General features: G+C 49.1%; 1 protein-coding gene across 2 annotated transcripts in view; it reads right to left on the bottom strand.

Moving 5' to 3' along the window:
- The window catches only part of LOC144733352 (metalloprotease TIKI1-like), an 87,653-nt gene extending 67,474 nt beyond the window's left edge, over positions 1-20,179 (bottom strand). For both annotated transcript variants that reach the window (XM_078615213.1, XM_078615214.1), the window contains exons 1-4: positions 17,540-20,179; positions 14,433-14,696; positions 11,551-11,734; positions 10,572-10,711 (exon numbers count right to left, since the gene is read on the bottom strand). In XM_078615213.1, the coding sequence (XP_078471339.1) occupies positions 10,572-10,711; positions 11,551-11,734; positions 14,433-14,696; positions 17,540-17,626 (675 nt within the window). In that variant the 5' untranslated portion in view covers positions 17,627-20,179. The remainder of the gene's footprint in view (positions 1-10,571; positions 10,712-11,550; positions 11,735-14,432; positions 14,697-17,539) is intronic.
- Between the last annotated feature and the right edge of the window lie 642 nt (positions 20,180-20,821).

Genomic DNA, 20,821 nt, shown 5'->3' with positions numbered 1-20,821 from the left:
GCCGCCCTTCATAGGCGCTGCTCGCTAACAGCACTTTCCCCAACAGTCTGGGGGACATTTGTCTTTGTCTTGAAGGCGCTACTCGGCAAACAGCTGTCTCACGCGCTTTCGCTTTGTGCGCCCCTCTTTTTGGAACGCATCTACTACTGCCGCACACGGAGAAAGGGGGCACCTGTAGTAGCAGCAGTAGCAGTAATAATACTAATACTGCAGGTTGCGTTTAAAAGTGCTGCTTTCCTCTTCCGCTATGGTGAGATATTGTTCTTCCCACGACATGTCCCAATTCTATTTTTTTAATCTCAAGACGTGTCCACCCTACAGCACTGGCCATTTCTACAAGATGCAGTAACATGACTTATGAGTGTGTGGGTCTCAGCGTGAGTCTATGTAGGTATATGGGCCTCTTCGTGAGTTTATGGACCATGTAAGTGAATGTGAGTCTATGGGCATCTCTGTGAGTCAATAGGTATCTGTGTACGTCTGTGGGTTCTGCGTGGCAGTCTTTGCATCTCTTTCTTAAGGATAATTGTGCGTGGCTCGAGAAGAGGCACAGAATAGACGTGCAATGTTCAGGGAAAATCTGAGCAGTGAACCCCATTCAATAAATGGATCTATGGGTCTCTTTGAAAGTCTGTGGATCATAAACGCGCATATGATGCACATGCCTCTATGTGAGGCTATGGGCTTATACATTTCCACAAGACAAGCCAGTTCATCATCATTAGACCTCCTTTGCCAGTACCAAAATATAATAATACGGTTTTTCCCCTTTTTCTGGCAACAAAACTGAAACTTTTTTACGAGGATTAATGTCTGCATTAAGCACAATACTTGCAGTCAAAATGCAAACAAAAACACACTGATAATATATATGCATTGTCCTTGAAGCTGATTGGTCCACACCAGAAGCAGCTTTCTTTTGAGCCTCGTCTCAATTGGTGCTCGACCAAACGTCACGGTCGACCCCGTGCAAAAAAGAGCTTCATAGCTCATCGGATTCCTCCGGTACAAATACATATTCTGATTCTGAAATCTGCGCGTTCTATGTGGAAGTCTACGAATCTCTATTCGGACCACGTGCAGCCATGAGGCTTCTGGCTTAGTCGAAGAAGAATACGAATATTTACACCGGTTGGCGCAGCGGATCTTGGAATCGCACGGTGAACGAGCGCGTGTTTGTACGTCGAGTGACAGATTTTGTCGACACACGTTTCTTGACACGTCTAGCCATGAGGCACATGCTAGACAAACACACACGCACGCTGACTCTACACAGAACACAAACACACGCGTACGCGCAATCACGCCGTGCACGCCCAATCCATATATGCGCACACACGTCCTTACATGCGTACACACGCTGTATATACACAACGAGACAAAGATGCCCCGTATAGCCTGAACGGACTGCTGGGGCAAGTGCCGTTAGCGAGCACGTGAGGATGTGGGGTGGCCAGCACCACACCACAAATGGCGATGTTTACACAGCGCACCAGGTACTCATTTGAGGCTGAGTCGACCTAGGAGAGGCCCGTGACCGGCGGTTCAGATCATCGTCACCGGTGTTGGCCGTGAGCGGGAATCGAACTCTGGTCACCGGATTCGTATCGCAGCGGCACTACCGCTCCCCACTGTGTACGCACTCACAAGCACATGCACGCACTTATATGCACGCGCAAATGAAAAGGCAAAGAACCCCCAGATAGACTTCAACAGAGTTGGGGCAAAGTGCTGTTCGGCCAGCAATTTCAAGGCCGGAATGACGCACGCGGTGGGGGGGGGGGTTAGTGGCCAGCACCCTGCCTGGCCGCCTTTGTCTCCCCAGTGATGATGTTAACACCTTAGGCCATGCAGTTCTGGGAGACTCAGGACCGGCAGAGATATTCGTCACTGACATTGATCACGAGCAGGAATCCAACTCGCGTCACGAGATTGGCGGTGCAGTGCGCCAACCATTTCGCTACGTTTATACAAACGAAGACGTACACACACAAACACGCGCGAGCCCGTGCGCATAAACACACAGACATGCGCACATAAACACACAGGCAACATGTATACACATCCACACTGATTCACCTAAATACACAAAGACACAAATCCCCCGTGTAGCCTTAAAAGACTGTAGGGGCAAGTGTTGTTCGCGAGCACCTATTCAAGGCCGGCACGGCACATGAGCGAGTGGGTGGCCAGCACCACGCCCGGCCGCATTTGTCTCCCCAGTGGCGATGTTTACACACCGCACCAGGTACTCATTTGAGGCTGAGTCGACCTAGGGGAGGCCCCGGGACCGGTTCAGATAATCGTCACTGGTGTTTGATAATCGCCACTGGTGCTGTTAGCGAGCACACGCAACGACACTAACACACACACAGATTCACACACTCACACGAACAAACACTCACACACACACTAACGCACATTCACACACACTCACACGAGCACACACACACATATTCGCGCACGGCCAAAATCGCTTTGGTATTCTAACCAAGTCAAAACTATTTTATTTCAAAACTTGCTCTCAAAATAAATATTCGATTTTAAAAAAATGTCAGAAATGTAAAAATAGTAAACGAATGCAAATTTATTTCAAAATATTTACAGTGGGATTTTTATTTTATTTAATATTATATTCATATCTAAATGGTAATCCTTACAACCATCGTCGCACGGAACAGACTCTTCGTCACAAAAGCACGCTGTCACCTCACTGACACACCCAGACACACACACACCTGATTCATCTCATAGCTGTCAACCCATCACGCTTTACCCTACACTATGCACTACACTATCATACCCTGTCAACCCACACGGTTTACCCTACACTATACACTACACTACCATACCGTGTCAACCCATCACGGTTTACCCTACACTATACACTACACTACCATACCGTGTCAACCCATCACGGTTTACCCTACACTATACACTCACTATCATACCGTGTCAACCCATCATGGTTTAACCTACACTATACACTACACTACCATACCGTGTCAACCCATCACGGTTTACCCTACACTATACACGACACTACCATACCGTGTCAACCCATCACGGTTTACCCTACACTACACACTACACTATCATACCGTGTCAACCCACACGGTTTACCCTACACTATACACTACACTACCACACCGTGTCAACCCATCACGGTTTAACCTACACTATACACTACACTACCATACCGTGTCAACCCATCACGGTTTACCCTACACTATACACTACACTACCATACCGTGTCAACCCATCACGGTTTACCCTACACTACACACTACACTATCATACGTGTTAACCCACACGGTTTACCCTACACTATACACTACACTATCATACCGTGTCAACCCATCACGGTTTACCCTACACTACACACTACACTACCATACCGTGTCAACCCATCACGGTTTACCCTACACTATAAACTACACTATCATACCGTGTCAACCCATCACGGTTTAACCTACACTATACACTACACTACCATACCATGTCAACCCATCACGGTTTAACCTACACTATACACTACACTATCATACCGTGTCAACCCATCACGGTTTACCCTACACTATACACTGCACTATCATACCGTGTCAACCCATCACGGTTTACCCTACACTATACACTACACTACCATACCGTGTCAACCCATCACGCTTTACCCTACACTATACACTACACTATCATACCGTGCAAACCCATCACGGTTTACCCTACACTATACACTACACTATCATACCGTGTCAACCCATCACGGTTTACCCTACACTATACACTACACTATCATACCGTGTCAACCCATCACGGTTTACCCTACACTATACACTACAATATCATACCGTGTCAACCCATCACGGTTTACCCTACACTATACACTACACTATCATACCGTGTCAACCCATCACGGTTTACCCTACACTATACACTACACTATCATACCGTGCCAACCCATCACGGTTTACCCTACACTACACACTACACTACCATACCGTGTCAACCCATTACGCTTTACCCTACACTATACACTACACTATCATACCGTGCCAACCCATCACGGTTTACCCTACACTATACACTACACTATCATACCGTGTCAACCCATCACGGTTTACCCTACACTACACACTACACTATCATACCGTGCCAACCCATCACAGTTTACCCTACACTATACACTACACTATCATACCGTTTCAACCCATCACGGTTTACCCTGCACAATACACTACACTATCATACCGTGTCAACCCATCACGGTTTACCCTACACTATACACTACACTATCATACCGTGTCAACCCATCACGGTTTACCCTACACTATAAACTACACTATCATACCGTGCCAACCCATCACGGTTTACCCTACACTATACACTACACTATCATACCGTGTCAACCCATCACGGTTTACCCTACACTACACACTACACTATCATACCGTGTCAACCCATCACGGTTTACCCTACACTACACACTGCACTATCATACCGTGTCAACCCATCACGGTTTACCCTACACTACACACCACACTATCATACCGTGTCAACCCATCACGGTTTACCCTACACTATACACTACACTATCATACCGTGTCAACCCATCACGGTTTACCCTACACTACACACTACACTACCATACCGTGTCAACCCATCACGGTTTACCCTACACTACACACTACACTATCATACCGTGTCAACCCATCACGGTTTACCCTACACTACACACTACACTACCATACCGTGTCAACCCATCACGGTTTACCCTACACTATACACTACACTATCATACCGTGTCAACCCATCACGGTTTACCCTACACTACACACTACACTATCATACCGTGTCAACCCATCACGGGTTACCCTACACTACACACTACACTACCATACCGTGTCAACCCATCACGGTTTACCCTACACTATACACTACACTATCATACCGTGTCAACCCATCACGGTTTACCCTACACTCTACACTACACTATCATACCGTGTCAACCCATCACGGTTTACCCGACACTATACACTACACTACCATACCGTGCCAACCCATCACGGTTTACCCTACACTACACACTACACTATCATACCGTGTCAACCCATCACGGTTTACCCTGCACTACACACTACACTACCATACCGTGTCAACCCATCACGGTTTACCCTACACTACACACCACACTATCATACCGTGTCAACCCATCACGGTTTACCCTACACTATACACTACACTATCATACCGTGTCAACCCATCACGGTTTACCCTACACTACACACTACACTACCATACCGTGTCAACCCATCACGGTTTACCCTACACTACACACTACACTATCATACCGTGTCAACCCAACACGGTTTACCCTACACTACACACTACACTACCATACCGTGTCAACCCATCACGGTTTACCCTACACTATACACTACACTATCATACCGTGTCACCCCATCACGGTTTACCCTACACTACACACTACACTATCATACCGTGTCAACCCATCACGGGTTACCCTACACTACACACTACACTACCATAACGTGTCAACCCATCACGGTTTACCCTACACTATACACTACACTATCATACCGTGTCAACCCATCACGGTTTACCCTACACTATACACTACACTATCATACCGTGTCAACCCATCACGGTTTACCCGACACTATACACTACACTACCATACCGTGCCAACCCATCACGGTTTACCCTACACTACACACTACACTATCATACCGTGTCAACCCATCACGGTTTACCCTGCACTACACACTACACTACCATACCGTGTCAACCCATCATGGTTTACCCTACACTACACACTACACTACCATACCGTGCCAACCCATCATGGTTTGCCCTACACTACACACTACACTACCATACCGTGCCAACCCATGATGGTTTGCCCTGCACTACACACTACACTACCATACCGTGCCAACCCATGATGGTTTGCCCTGCACTACACACTACACTACCATACCGTGTCAACCCATCACGGTTTACCCTACACTACACACTACACTATCAAACCGTGTCAACCCATCAAAGTTTACCCTACACTATACACTACACTACCATACCGTGTCAACCCATCACGGTTTGCCCTGCACTACACACTACACTACCATACCGTGTCAACCCATCACGGTTTACCCTACACTACACACTACACTACCATACCGTGTCAACCCATCACGGTTTGCCCTGCACTACACACTACACTACCATACCGTGTCAACCCATCTCGGTCTACCCTACACTATACACTCACTACCATACCGTGTCAACCCATCACGGTCTACCCTACACTACACACTACACTACCATACCGTGTCAACCCATCAAGGTTTACCCTACACTATACACTACACTATCATACCGTGCCAACCCATCACGGATTACCCTACACTATACACTACACTACCATACCGTGTCAACCCATCACGGTTTACCCTACACTACACACTACACTACCATACCGTGTCAACCCATCACGGTGTACCCTACACTATACACTATAATTTCATACCGTGTCAACCCATCACGGTTTACCCTACACTATACACTACACTATCATACCGTGTCAACCCATCACGGTTTACCCTACACTATACACTCACTATCATACCGTGTCAACCCATCATGGTTTACCCTACACTATACACTATAATATCATACCGTGTCAACCCATCACGGTTTACCCTACACTATACACTACACCATCATACCGTGTCAACCCATCACGGTTTACTCTACACTATACACTACACCATCATACCGTGTCAACCCATCACGGTCTACCCTACACTATACACTCACTACCATACCGTGTCAACCCATCACGGTTTACCCTACACTATACACTACACCATCATACCGTGTCAACCCACCACGGTTTAACCTACACTATACACTACACTACCATACCATGTCAACCCAGCACGGTCTACCCTACACTACACACTACAGGGGCGGTTTCTTCATTAGGGCGATTGGGTGACGCACCACCAATGTGTGAAAGGGACTTTTTCAATCACATTAACAATCTCATTCAACCACAGAGCTATGCTAGCCGTTACTGTGCCTCTGGATATAGTCCAATCAGCGTCATGTCACGTTCTGTGGAGTACCGCCTCTTTTTGGGCGATTTCACTCCGGTTGAGAATCGCCCCATGTGGTCCCATAGACTTACATTCAAATATGTTTTTTTTCGAAGGGCGGGCGCTGCAATGCAATCTCTATGGCTTCCGGGAGGGCTCGCACTAACGTGCTTACGTCATCATACGTAAGCACGTTTCAGTCAACAAAATTACTTGTCGCCATCTAGTGGAATCTTTAAAAAAAGAAACTGAGTGGATTGTAATAATAGTGAGTATAGAAACAAACAAGATGTATTGCAAGATTCACGTTATTTGTCATTAATATTAAAGAAGTGAAGTTGCCTTTACATGCTTAAGCTGTTAATTTATCCATTGCATGGGTGAACTTTATCCTTATCAATCATCCAGACATTTGCCCCCCCTGAGAGATTTTGCAGGAGCCGCCACTGACACACTACACTATCATACCATGTCAACCCACACGGTCTACCCTACACTATACACTACACTATCATACCGTGTAAACCCATCACGGTTTACCCTACACTATACACTACACTACCATACCGTGTCAACCCACACGGTCTACCCTACACTATACACTACACTACCATACCGTGTCAACCCACACGGTCTACCCTACACTATACACTACACTACCATACCGTGTAAACCCATCACGGTCTACCCTACACTATACACTACACTACCATACCGTGTCAACCCACACGGTCTACCCTACACTATACACTACACTACCATACCGTGTCAACCCATCACGGTTTACCCTACACTATACACTACACTACCATAACGTGTCAACCCATCACGGTTTACCCTACACTATACACTACACTATCATACCGTGTCAACCCACACGGTCTACCCTACACTACATACTACACTATCATACCGTGTCAACCCATCACGGTTTACCCTACACTATACACTACACTATCATACCGTGTCAACCCACACGGTCTACCCTACACTATACACTACACTACCATACCGTGTCAACCCACACTGTCTACCCTACACTACACACTACACTATCATACCGTGTCAACCCATCACGGTCTACCCTACACTATACACTACACTACCATACCGTGTCAACCCACACTGTCTACCCTACACTACACACTACACTATCATACCGTGTCAACCCACACGGTCTACCCTACACTACACACTACACTATCATACCGTGTCAACCCATCACGGTTTACCCTACACTACACACTACACTACCATACCGTGTCAACCCATCACGGTCTACCCTACACTACACACTACACTATCATACCGTGTCAACCCATCACGGTCTACCCTACACTACACACTACACTATCATACCGTGTCAACCCATCACGGTTTACCCTACACTATACACTACACTACCATACCGTGTCAACCCACACTGTCTACCCTACACTACACACTACACTATCATACCGTGTCAACCCACACGGTCTACCCTACACTACACACTACACTATCATACCGTGTCAACCCATCACGGTTTACCCTACACTACACTACACACTACACTATCATACTTGTCAACCCACACGCTTTACCGCGTATTCTTAGTACAGGGAAATTGAGTTTTCAGCTCCACACGGCGTACAGCCGTTTCAATATGGCAACATTTTTGTTGTCTATTTGTTTGTGTTTCTCCCCTGTGATGGAGACTTTGTAGGGTGAACGTTGAGATTCATAAGGGGCACGGGGTGGCCAATGAGGTATGAATTGGTCTGTAATAAAGTAGGGCACTGATAAGGGGTTGACAGGGATGCCATCTGGGCATCTGTAAAAAAAAGCGCTTCATAGCTCATCGGATTTCTCAAGTATAAATCAATATTCCGATTCTGATATTCTGAATCGAGACTACTCTGAAACAAATAAAAAACAAATCTGGCACGGGCACGGATGATCTTGGATTGCGTGTTGTTGTTGTTGTTCGGATTCTATCGACAGTGTGACGTCGCTGCCGTGGTTTTCCCGCCAAAAGTGTGCGTCACGTGCTGTCGGGTGAGGTAATTTTGTTGGCACAAAGACAGATGATGCAAATGTCTGAAATTCAGAACACAAAAAACTCGTTGTTTATCTTGCTCCTCATAAGTCACTCTCCCTCCTGTGTGTGTCACTTCTCGCCTCTGTGTGCATGTCACGATCTCTGCTGTGTGTGTGTCACCACCCTCACCTGTGTGTGTGTCACTGCTCACCTGTGTGTGTGTGTGTCACTGCCCACCTGTGTGTGTGTCACCTGTGTGTGTGTCACCTGTGTGTGTGTGTTTCACCTGTGTGTGTGTGTGTGTCACCTGTGTGTGTGTCACCTGTGTGTGTGTGTTTCACCTGTGTGTGTGTGTCACCTGTGTGTGTGTCACCTGTGTGTGTGTGTGTCACCTGTGTGTGTGAGTGTGTGTGTGTCACCACGCCCACCTGTGTGTGTGTGTCACCTGTGTGTGTATGTGTGTGTGTGTCACCTGCGTGTGTGTGTGTTACCTGTGTGTGTGTATCACCTGTGTGTGTGTGTGTCACTGCCCACCTGTGTGTCTGTGTCACCTGTGTGTGTATCTGTGTGTGTCACCTGTGTGTGTATGTGTGTGTGTGTCACCTGCGTGTGTGTGTGTTACCTGTGTGTGTGTGTGTATCACCTGTGTGTGTGTGTATCACCTGTGTGTGTGTGTGTCACTGCCCACCTGTGTGTCTGTGTCACCTGTGTGTGTATCTGTGTGTGTCACCTGTGTGTGTATGTGTGTGTGTGTCACCTGTGTGTGTGTGTGTCACCTGTGTGTGTGTCACCTGTGTGTCACCTGTGTGTGTGTCACCTGTGTGTGTGTCACCTGTGTGTGTGTGTCACCTGTGTGTGTGTGTGTGTCACCTGTGTGTGTCACCTGTGTGTGTGTGTCACCTGTGTGTGTCACCTGTGTGTGTGTCACCTGTGTGTGTGTGTGTCACCTGTGTGTGTGTGTCACCTGCGTGTGTCACCTGTGTGTGTGTCACCTGTGTGTGTGTGTCACCTGTGTGTTTGTCACCTGTATGTGTGTGTCACCTGTGTGTGTGTGTCACCTGTGTGTGTGTGTGTCACCTGTGTGTGTGTCACCTGCGTGTGTCACCTGTGTGTGTGTGTCACCTGCGTGTGTGTGTGTCACCTGTGTGCGTGTGTCACCTGTGTGTGTGTGTGCGTCACCTGTGTGTGTCACCTGTGTGTGTGTGTCACCTGTGTGTGTGTCACCTGTGTGTGTGTGTGTGTTCCCTATGTGTGTGTGTCACCTGCGTGTGTCACCTGTGTGTGTGTCACCTGTGTGTGTGTGTGTCACCTGTGTGCGTGTGTCACCTGTGTGTGTGTGTGTCACCTGTGTGTGTCACCTGTGTGTGTGTGTCACCTGTGTGTGTCACCTGTGTGTGTGTGTCACCTGTGTGTGTGTGTGCGTCACCGCTCACCTGCGCGGTGCTCAGGCGGTTGAGCGGCGCGCACTGCTCGTGGACGAGCTCCACGGCGCCCAGGTGTTTGCGCGCGCGCGCGGCCTCGCGCGCCAGGTGCACGTCCAGCAGAGGGGGCGAGTGACTCCCTCCTCCACCTCCTCCTCATCCACAAAGACAAAGATCCCCCGTATAGCCTTAAACGAGAGAGTGTCGGGGCAAGTGCTGTTCGTGGGCAGCACCTATAAAGGCCGGCAGGGGGTGGGTGGCCAGCACCACGCCCGCGTCGCCTTTGTCTCAGGTACTATTTTTTTAGGCTGAGTCGACCTTGGGGAGGCCCAGGACCGATTCAGATAATCGTCACCGGTGTTGGCCGTGAGCGGGAATCAAACTCGGGCTGGCGGGTTGGTAACGCAGCGCGTTAACCACTACCCCACCGTTCCCCACACAAACAGACACACAGACACACACACAGACACACACACACAGACACACAGACACACACAGACACACACAGACACACACACACAGACACACAGACACACACACAGACACACACACAGACACACACACACAAACACACACGCAGACACACACACACAGACACACACACACAGACACACACACAGACACACAGACACACAGACACACACGCACACACACAGACACACACACAGACACACACACACAGACACACAGACACACACACAGACACACACACACAGACACACACACACAGACACACACACAGACACAACCACAAAAATTCCCCCCGCGATGGCCTTGAATACCTCTTTTCCACTGAACTGTGCCAGGGGCCGTGGCGTGCCAGCACAGCACGGTGTCAAACTGTTGTTTTTTCCACTGCAACAGCCGAACCGCGCCGCTGACGTCACGCGCCAACGTGTCGATTCAAACGGCGCCCCCCACCCCACTCCCCACCCCCTCCCCTCGCCTGCGCTGGCCCCACCACAGCAATGTGGAATGTCCACCGCCTCACCTTCCCGTGCCGAGGCTCTGAGGGCCGCCTCACTGAGCCAGGGCAGCAGCAGGAGGAGCCAGATGGGGCGCTTGCGACGCCACTCGCCGCCCGAGAGGCTCACGAGGAGGGGGTCCCTCCTGCGACTGCCCCCCTCCCGAGACCCCCATCCCAGCAGCCGCCGTCTCACGTACGCCAGGTGACGCTATGACGACAACAACAATGGCGACAACAACAATGGCGACAACAACAATGGCGACAACAACAATGGCGACAACAACAATGGCGACAACAACAATGGCGACAACAACAATGGCGACAACAACAATGGCGACAACAACAATGGCGACAACAACAATAACCATTCATTCTAGATTTGAAGCTTTCGTGACTGCAAGGATTCATACTCTTTGGTTTTTTCGGTGAAGTCACGTAGGTAAAAAAAGAAATGAAATAAATTGAGTTTTCATTTATTTTATTTTTTACCTACGTGACTTTACCGAAAAAAACAAAGAGTAACAATAAGCATTGTGAAGTGTTTGTGTTGTTCGTTTAGAGATCGCGTGAATAGAGTTGCGTCGTTACACCCGCCAGCACCCGGCACAGCCAATTAGTAAGGGAGCCGCGGTGGCTGGGAGATGTTAACTACCTCGCCTGGTACGCAGGAGGTCGTGGGTACGATCCCAACCTTTACGCCTGCTGTATATTTGAAGGTTGTGTGTCTCTCTCTCCGCGTGGTCGCGTGGATTTTTCTCCGGGTCCTCCGGTTTTCACTCCACATTTAGCATCAACATCCACGCATTTAGATCATTTGGCTGCAATACATGTCCACGTGATAAGCCACTTCGTTGAGCTATCATCTGTGGCCAGGTCGCTTCTGAATAAGAGCTATATAGCTCAGTGGGCCTTACCTGCTAAAATAAAATAGTTAGATACAGTTAAAGGTTTGTCACGTAAACAAAACGTTAGTTACTACTTCCTGACACCGGTGTGCTGGAGAGTAAACCATCACAACATTTACAATTAAAGTACGACGTTTTCCTGACTATTGCAACCAGCTTCATCAGGCGAGTATGGATTATTGTTGGTCGTCAAACGCCTATGCGTTAAACTGACAACGATAACGCAACAACAACGTTACGGTGGAGGGTCAAGGTAACAAACGCACACCACGGATCCCCCTTGTAACATAGCCATGGTCGGGCTACATAACCCGTCCTCTCATCGGCTGAGTGTAAACTTATCCAAAGCCACCCTGGTCGACAATGCAGCCTCCTCACCCCCTGCACCAGTGTCCCTCCCAAAATTTGTCTGTCCGACCCTTTTCACGTAAAATCGATGTTGTGTCAGTTTCAAGAGGTATAGATTCACGATAGTAAATCGTAAAACTTTTTACGATTAATCAGGTGTGAAAACCACGGCAAGAAAATTATAAAAAGTGGTTTTCACACCTGATGATGATTGCTTCTGTTGCAATCGAAACGTCGTGAGAATTTTATTGTTTTGTTTTTATTATTTAAATATTTCCCTTCTACGTGACTTTACCGAAAGAACCAAGACTATGGATCCCTGCAGTCACGAAAGCTTTCAATCGAAACACTACGTCTATTGAATCTTTCCCCCGCCCCTACCTATCCACGGTGACGAGATGTTAACTACCTCGCCTGGTATGCAGGAGGTCGTGGGTTCAATCCCGAACCTGACGCCTGCTGTATATTTGGAGTTTGCGTGTCTCTCTCTCTCTCGCCGTGGTCGCGTGGATTTTTCTCGAGGCCCTCTGGTTTTTCTCTCCACATTTAAGAATCGGCATTACGCGTTTCGAGTGTTCGGCTGCTCTAAATTCCCACACGATGATGAGCCACTTGGCTGAGCAATCATTTGTGGCCAGGTCGCTTGTGAAAAAAAGCTATAGAGCTCAGTAGGGGGCAAAGTTAACTGATGTCCCTTCCCCGCTCACCCGAGTCTGCCAAGCAGTGGAGGGTTTAAGGCAGCAGCCCAACTGGCCCCCACCCCTCCCCTCCTGAACGCCAACTGCCCCCCCCCCCCACCTTAATAAGAGGTGAAGGGGCAGCCCTGCAAGTGCTAGCTCATGCTGTCACAACGCATGCATAATGACGCGGTGAGTCTGCGTCTCGAGTTGCGTACTGCCCCAACTCTTCACACGTGACCAACGCGTCATTATCCCTGAGCCTAGCCCAGCTTGCCACCCCCCCCCCCCCCCCCCCCCCCCCGAGACAGGTTTTAATGTATTTCCAGCTCGGCTCGGTGAAATTTCCAGTGGAAGAAAAAACTGGTCCCGTGCTGGCCCTGTGGTGGCATGGCTCGGATGTACCAGTGGAACATCAACCATCACGCAAACTCCGGCCATCCTTACAGCAGCAGCGGCTTTTGTCTGGCCATCGAACAAAGACGGTCGCCGCATCACCCGCTGTCGGATGCGCTTCTGCGGCCGTCTGGAACGCGCTCTCCCTCCCGAGATTACGAAGCCACTGGAGCTGTGCACTTTTAAATCTAGATTGAAAACTCGTCTCTTTAGAACTAATCGTTGTGTTTAGTTTGTTGTTGTCCTTCCCCCACACCTCCGATTAGCGCAGTTGGCTACGTACGGTGCAAAAGAAGTTCAACATACATACATACATACAATTGGCCGATAACACTTTCATATAGAGATAGAGGACTGCAGAGCTTGGGAAATTGTTGGTAGCAACCGGCTCACCGGCTGCTGCTTTCCAGATCATTCGATGTACCTCGGCGATTGCGAGCGATGCGATTTGCAACGATTTCAATGCCGACGCTGCAGACAAAACCTCAACGGGCACAATTTAGCAACGACGACAACAACGACAACAAGAACGCGCGTGTCACACGACGTTGCCCAGTAACTACCCGGCGGCGGCCGTCACCTTCAGACGCAGGTAGAGCTCCCGGGGCAGCAGGGAGGGCAGGCTCTGCCCGCGGGGCAGCAGCTGGCAGCGGCCCAGCTCGGAGACGGTGTGAGGGTCGGAGAGGTCGAGCTCAAGATAGACGCGCTCGCTGGAGGAGAAGGCGCGCTTGGCATTAAGCGCCACGTAGTCCCAGACGCGCGTGTAGGGAACGTGGATGGTGCCGAAGAGGTACGCGGGCGGGTGCCGTGACACGCTCCACAGGTACGAGTTCATCCGCGACACCTGGCGGAGGCGGCGGCGGCGGTGGGCGCGACAGAGTGGAGGGTGGAACGGAGGTGGATGGAGGTGGACGGAGGTTGAACGGAGGTAAATGGAGGTGGAACGGAGGGTGGGATGGAGATTGAACGGAGGGTGGGACGGAGATGGAACAGAGGTGAAACAGACGTTGGACGGGGCTGAGCCCCGTGGGCAAAGTACGAAAATATTCTCCGAGAGCGGATTTTCGGAAGCTGTCGGGCTGCGTGTCGAGCATTTCTGCTCTCGCGCGTTTGACACGCACTGACACTCCGCACGTCCGATTAGATCCACGGTTGACTATGTGCGGTGCGAAAGAAGTTCAACATACGATCAAACCTGTTAGATGCCAGCAGTAGTACGACCGTGGCAAACACGTCTTTAAGATGGTAGTGTGCGTGGCGGAAGCAGCGGTAGATAGTAGCAGTGTGTGGTGCAAGCATCTATTAGATCGTCGCAGCGGGTGGCTAAATCATCTTTAACATCGTATGCGTGCATGCCAATAGCCTATTTAAGTTATCAACTAAACTATATTTATTTTACAAGGTAAGGCCCCCTGAGCTTTGTAGCTTTTTTTCAGAAGCGAGCTGACTATCACTAATGATAGCTCAACAAAGTAGGTTTGTCATTGTGTGGAAATGTATAGCAGCCAAATGCTCTGAACGCACATTGATTCTTCACGTGGAAGGGAAAAACCGGAGGTCCCGAGGAAAACATCCATGCGACCACGTGGAGAGAGAGACACGCAAACTCCCAAAAGAAACAAGCGTCAGCGTCGGGATCGAACCAACGACCTCCTGTATCCCAGGCGAGGTTGTTATAATCTCGCCACCGTGGCATCCCATATTCAGCAACTAAACTCTATTTATTTTATAAGGAACGCCTCCCCGGGTCTCATGACGAATCTTCTACGCGATCTTACCCGTACGTACGTAGCTAAACCGTGGTAATCGGAGGTGTAGGGGGTGGACAACAAACCAAACACAGAAATCAGTTCTCAAGAAATGAGTTTCTCAATCTCGCTGATGATTTAAAAGTGCATCGCTCCAGTGGCTTCCTGATATCGGAAGAGCGTTCCAGACGGCCGCAGATGCGCATCTGAAAGCACGCGATGCCACACCGCACTGACCAGCGTGGTGAAGTATGGTCAAATAACCCCGGATGATAAAAAAACAAATACATTACTCAACGCGTAACTGGTTCATGGGCAAGACATACTAATGTCGAGAATTGACACTGTACACTACTCAATTGAGATAAGACGCAGCAGCAACATCGCTCCGCTGCTACTACTAAAACCTTGCCAGGACCTTCCCTGGAATAGAGGAACATAGACTCAACAGGAACGACGTTTCGGGCAATGACCCTTCTTCACCTCACTAGAAATATCACTACGAATAATGAAGCATATTGCCCAATTTTCCGTCTGTTCCTGTATTTATTTATTTAATCTTTAAATCAATGTTACAGACGAATGTGTCGCGTTATCGGTGCCTCGTGCACCACTGCCAACGTAGCAACGACCATGAGCACATCAGTTGTTTGCTCCTGAAAACGTCTTGAGACTCAGGCGTTCCCTTGATAAGCGTGATAATATAATAATATTATTTTTTTAGATAAAAAATAATCCCCCACCGCACCCACAATTCTCACGGCACGGGGAGGCTCTCATCCAGCAGTGGATTGATGATGAAAGGGCTCATGTGGGGGTCAGGGCCAGGTTAAGGTTGTATGAGAGGCCTAAGGCTAATGGAAGAGAGGGATCTAAGTATTCACTACATACAGCAGAGTGGTGTAAACAAACAAAAAATAACTCATCAAACATTTATCCATTAACCTACGTAAAATTAACAAATGTATTCGACTCAAGATTATGTATGTAGAACTTCTTTCGCGCCGTACGCTCATCAAACATAACGCACTCGCTACAACTATTTCTTAGGTACGTAATAAAAAGATCTCCTGATCTGAAGCAAAGGCGTGAATGTTGTCGTCCTAATTCACAGGCGAATAAATTCTCGATGACCACGTTACCGTCGCCCATCCAGAACACACTCGAACAAATGCTAACGACGCAATGCCCCGACCCGCACAAGTGGAGACATCACCGCTGTGACGACGCGGTTGTCTGGCTTGACCACCTGCACGTGAAAGTGTCGTCGTTGCTTGGCCTGCATCTACGTCGGCAGCCGTACGAAACAACAAGAAGATGAAGAGAAGCTGGCACTCCAACGTGAAGCGACGGATCTCAAGGAGGGCCTTAGAAAATACGAAGTGCCTTAGTAATCGCCTGTCGGTGTAATCCGGACCCTGTGCTACAGCAAAGATCCCCCGTGTAGCCTTAACAGACTGTTGGGGCAAGTGCTGCTAGCGAGCACCTATTAAGGCCGGCACGGCACACGAGGCGGTGGGTGACCAGCACCACGCCCGACCGCCTTTGTCTCCCCAGTGGCGATGTTTACATACCGCACCAGGTACTCATTTTTTGGCTGAGTCGACGTAGGCGAGGCCAAGGACCGGTTCAAATAATCGTCACTGGGTGTTGGCCGTGAGCGGGAATCGAACTCGGGTCGCCGGGTTCGTAGCGCAGCGCGCCAACCACTATACTACCGCACACACACACACACTACAAAGAGACAAAGATCCCCCGTATAGTCTTAACAGACTGTTGGGGCAAGTGCTGTTAGCGAGCAGCACCCATTACGGCCGGAACGGTACAGGAGGGGGTGGGTAGCCAGCACCACGCCCGACCGCCTTTGTCTCCCCAGTGGCGATGTTTCCACCCCGCACACACACACTACGCTACCGACCACGCACACACACAAACTTACATTCGACGGCGCCGGGCATGAGTCTTGCACGGTTGGCACCAGGACGCAGGCCCACGAGGCGATGAGTACGAGGAGTAACGTGCTCATTTCTCACGTCTCACACTCGCTTGGCTGTAGGTGTGGCGATGTCAACCGAAGTCTATCATCTGCTCAACAGCAAGGACGACGAAATATGAACGTATCTATCGCAAATGTTCAGTGAGATTTACATGAATGAAATGTCCATGCATTGAAATCTTCCAAATGTGGTCTTCTCCAGTAAATTACTGGTTCTTCATATATATTATATATATGTGTATTTTAACCGCTAATTATATTTGTTATCCATCGTAGATTCGATTATAGGTTCATGGCACGTCTCGCCGGTCACGTGAAGTATTCCAGAGTTTTACACGCAGCGCCTGCCCGCTCGTGTTAATTCATTCCGCGCACTTTGGCTCTTCATTCAACTTCTTCGGACGCACGTGCGTGTGTGTGTGTGTACGTGTGTATGTGTGGGAGTGTGGCTGTGTGGCTGTGTGTGCGCGTGTGTGTGTGTGCGTGTGTGTGTGCGTGTGGGTGTGTGGGTTTGTGGCTGTGTGTGCGCGCGTGTGTGTGTGTGTGCGCGTGCGTGTGCGTGCGTGTGTGTGTGCGTGTGTGTGCGTGTGCGTGCGTGTGTGTGCGTGTGTATGCGTGCTCAACACGCAGTGCTGTGTCCAGTCGTGTGCGTTTTGTTTTCATGAACAAAAAAAAATCTCGGAGCTGCACTTGAGTCGCAGGTGAAGTCAGAGGATTTGAATGGAGGAAACAAGGATGGTTGAATTGTCGACAGAAGTATGTATGGATGAATGGATGGATGGCGAGATGAAATAATGGATGGCTAGATAGATGGATAACTCGATCGTTGGATGGCGATATGCATATTATATATGGCTGGATAGATGTCTGGCGATATGAATTAATGGATGGATTGCGAGATCGATGTTATTATGGATGGAGGATTAGACAGATAGATAGATAGATGGCTAGATAAATGAATAGGTGTCTATTGAGATAGCTATATGGATAAAACGATAGTTGGATGGTGATATGTATATTATATATGGCTGGATAAAGGGCTGGCTATATGAATGAATGGATAGCGAGATCGATGTTATTATCGATGGAGGATTAGATAGATAGATGGATCAATCGACAGATGAGTTTGTTATCAGCGTGTGACTCGAACTCCATCCTCTTCGAGGCACGATGGCAATCTTCGCAATGCGTATACACCTCGGGCAAAACCCGTTCGGTCGGACACGTTTCAACGAGAGCCAATGATATCGGTCCTTGATGTTCACGGAGAAGACCCCACCACGCACTCGAGCAGATATCGCTCTCGAGACTTCGCTGCAGCAGAGAGGTCCCGCACCTCCGATTTGCACGATTGCCTAAGTACGGTGTGAAAGAAGTTCAACGTGTGTGCTTGCTGTTGACGCCTTCCGCGGGTTCGATTGCTGAACGTCATCTGAAGCCTACCCCCCAGCGAAGGCCGGAACGAGAAGGCCGCATCGCACAGACGCAGAAGTTCGAGACCAAAAGTTACTTTCGTACGCTAATAACTAACGGGCACCACATCAATTCGAATCGTCGCCGTCATCGTCATCATTAATACGACTGCTCATCAAATGCGCCATCTACTGCAAAGTGGACACGTGTTTCATTTGAGCGTTCACTGTTATTAAATATCCCGAAGACTTGTCTTTAGAAAAAAAACTATTTTATAATGTATATAACATCGATAACAAAGCATCCGATAGTGGAGAACGAAAAATACCATTCAATCTGTCAAAAAACGATCTATGTTGACAATCACACTGATTCTGACCACTCATTCATTCATTCAACCACTGTCGCTATCCATCAGTGGTCTCGCCGTGAGTCATTTACCCTTCAATTATAATACACAGTTGCTCAATTGCACCTGGAAAAGTGCGTTCCGGGAATTATATTGGCACGGTCGCAGTGGTAGTGCCTTACGCCGACAAATCCCAAACGTACCTCCAAGCCAGCCCTACCTACTCATCGCAGCGTGCCGGAAGAATAACAAAAAAAGCGAGTAAAAATTGTATTCCCTTAATGTTACACTGAATACACACGCGTGTAGCAACACAAGATCCACTTCCCTGCGTCTCGTTTCCTTTCTCCTATCGCCGTCTCGTCATCAGTTTCTTCGCTGCTGTGGCTCAGAGTTTGATCATCTCGCCTCTCTCGTCCCAGTTTGTCTTCGTCTTGTCGCCGACGGTGGCTTGCTGTCAGGATATTTGTGTTGTTGTTGTTGTCGTTGTTGTAGTTCTTGTTGGACTTGCTGCTCTTCTGAGTTTTTCCGCGTCTCGCGTTTGCAACTTATCGCCGGCAACCACAGCAGCCGCAGCAACAGCAGCAGCAGCTCAACCAGTCAGCCAGCTTCACGGTGCGTCTTGTACAGAGACACGCAACGGCCTGATGGACACACACACGCACATACACAACGATGGACACACACACACATCAAGCACATGCACAACGATAGACACACACACACACGCAGGCAGACGGACAGACGGACACGCAGGGTGCAACAAGCACGCAAGTGGCTGCGTGCTCTCGGAGCGCGCTGTGAATGAGACGCACGGACGCACGCGCGCGCACTGACACACCGACACTCCCACTCCCACACGCCCGCCGACACACTGACACACTGACACACACACTGACACACACACTGGCACACTGACACACCGACACACTAACAAACTGACACACACACTGACACACACACTGACACACCGACACACACACCGACACACACACTGACACACACACCGACACACTGACACACCGACACACCAACACACACACCAACACACACACCGACACACCAACACACACACTGACACACACACTGACACACTGACACACACTGACACACCGACACACACACTGACACACACACTGACACACCGACACACCGACACACTGACACACACACCGACACACTGACACACCGACACACTGACACACTAACACACACACTGACACACACACTGACACACCGACACACACACTGACACACTGACACACCCACACACACACTGACACACACACCGACACACCGACACACTGACACACTGACACACCGACACACCAACACACACACTGATACACACACTGACACACTGACACACACTGACACACTGACACACCGACACACACACTGACACACACACCGACACACTGACACACTGACACCGACACACCGACACACACACTGACACACAC

Source organism: Lampetra planeri, chromosome 46, assembly GCF_965212315.1.
Source record: "Lampetra planeri chromosome 46, kcLamPlan1.2.h2, whole genome shotgun sequence".
NCBI lineage: Eukaryota > Metazoa > Chordata > Hyperoartia > Petromyzontiformes > Petromyzontidae > Lampetra > Lampetra planeri.
Note: the sequence above shows the minus strand (reverse complement) of the source record. Positions and strands in the feature narration are given on the sequence as shown.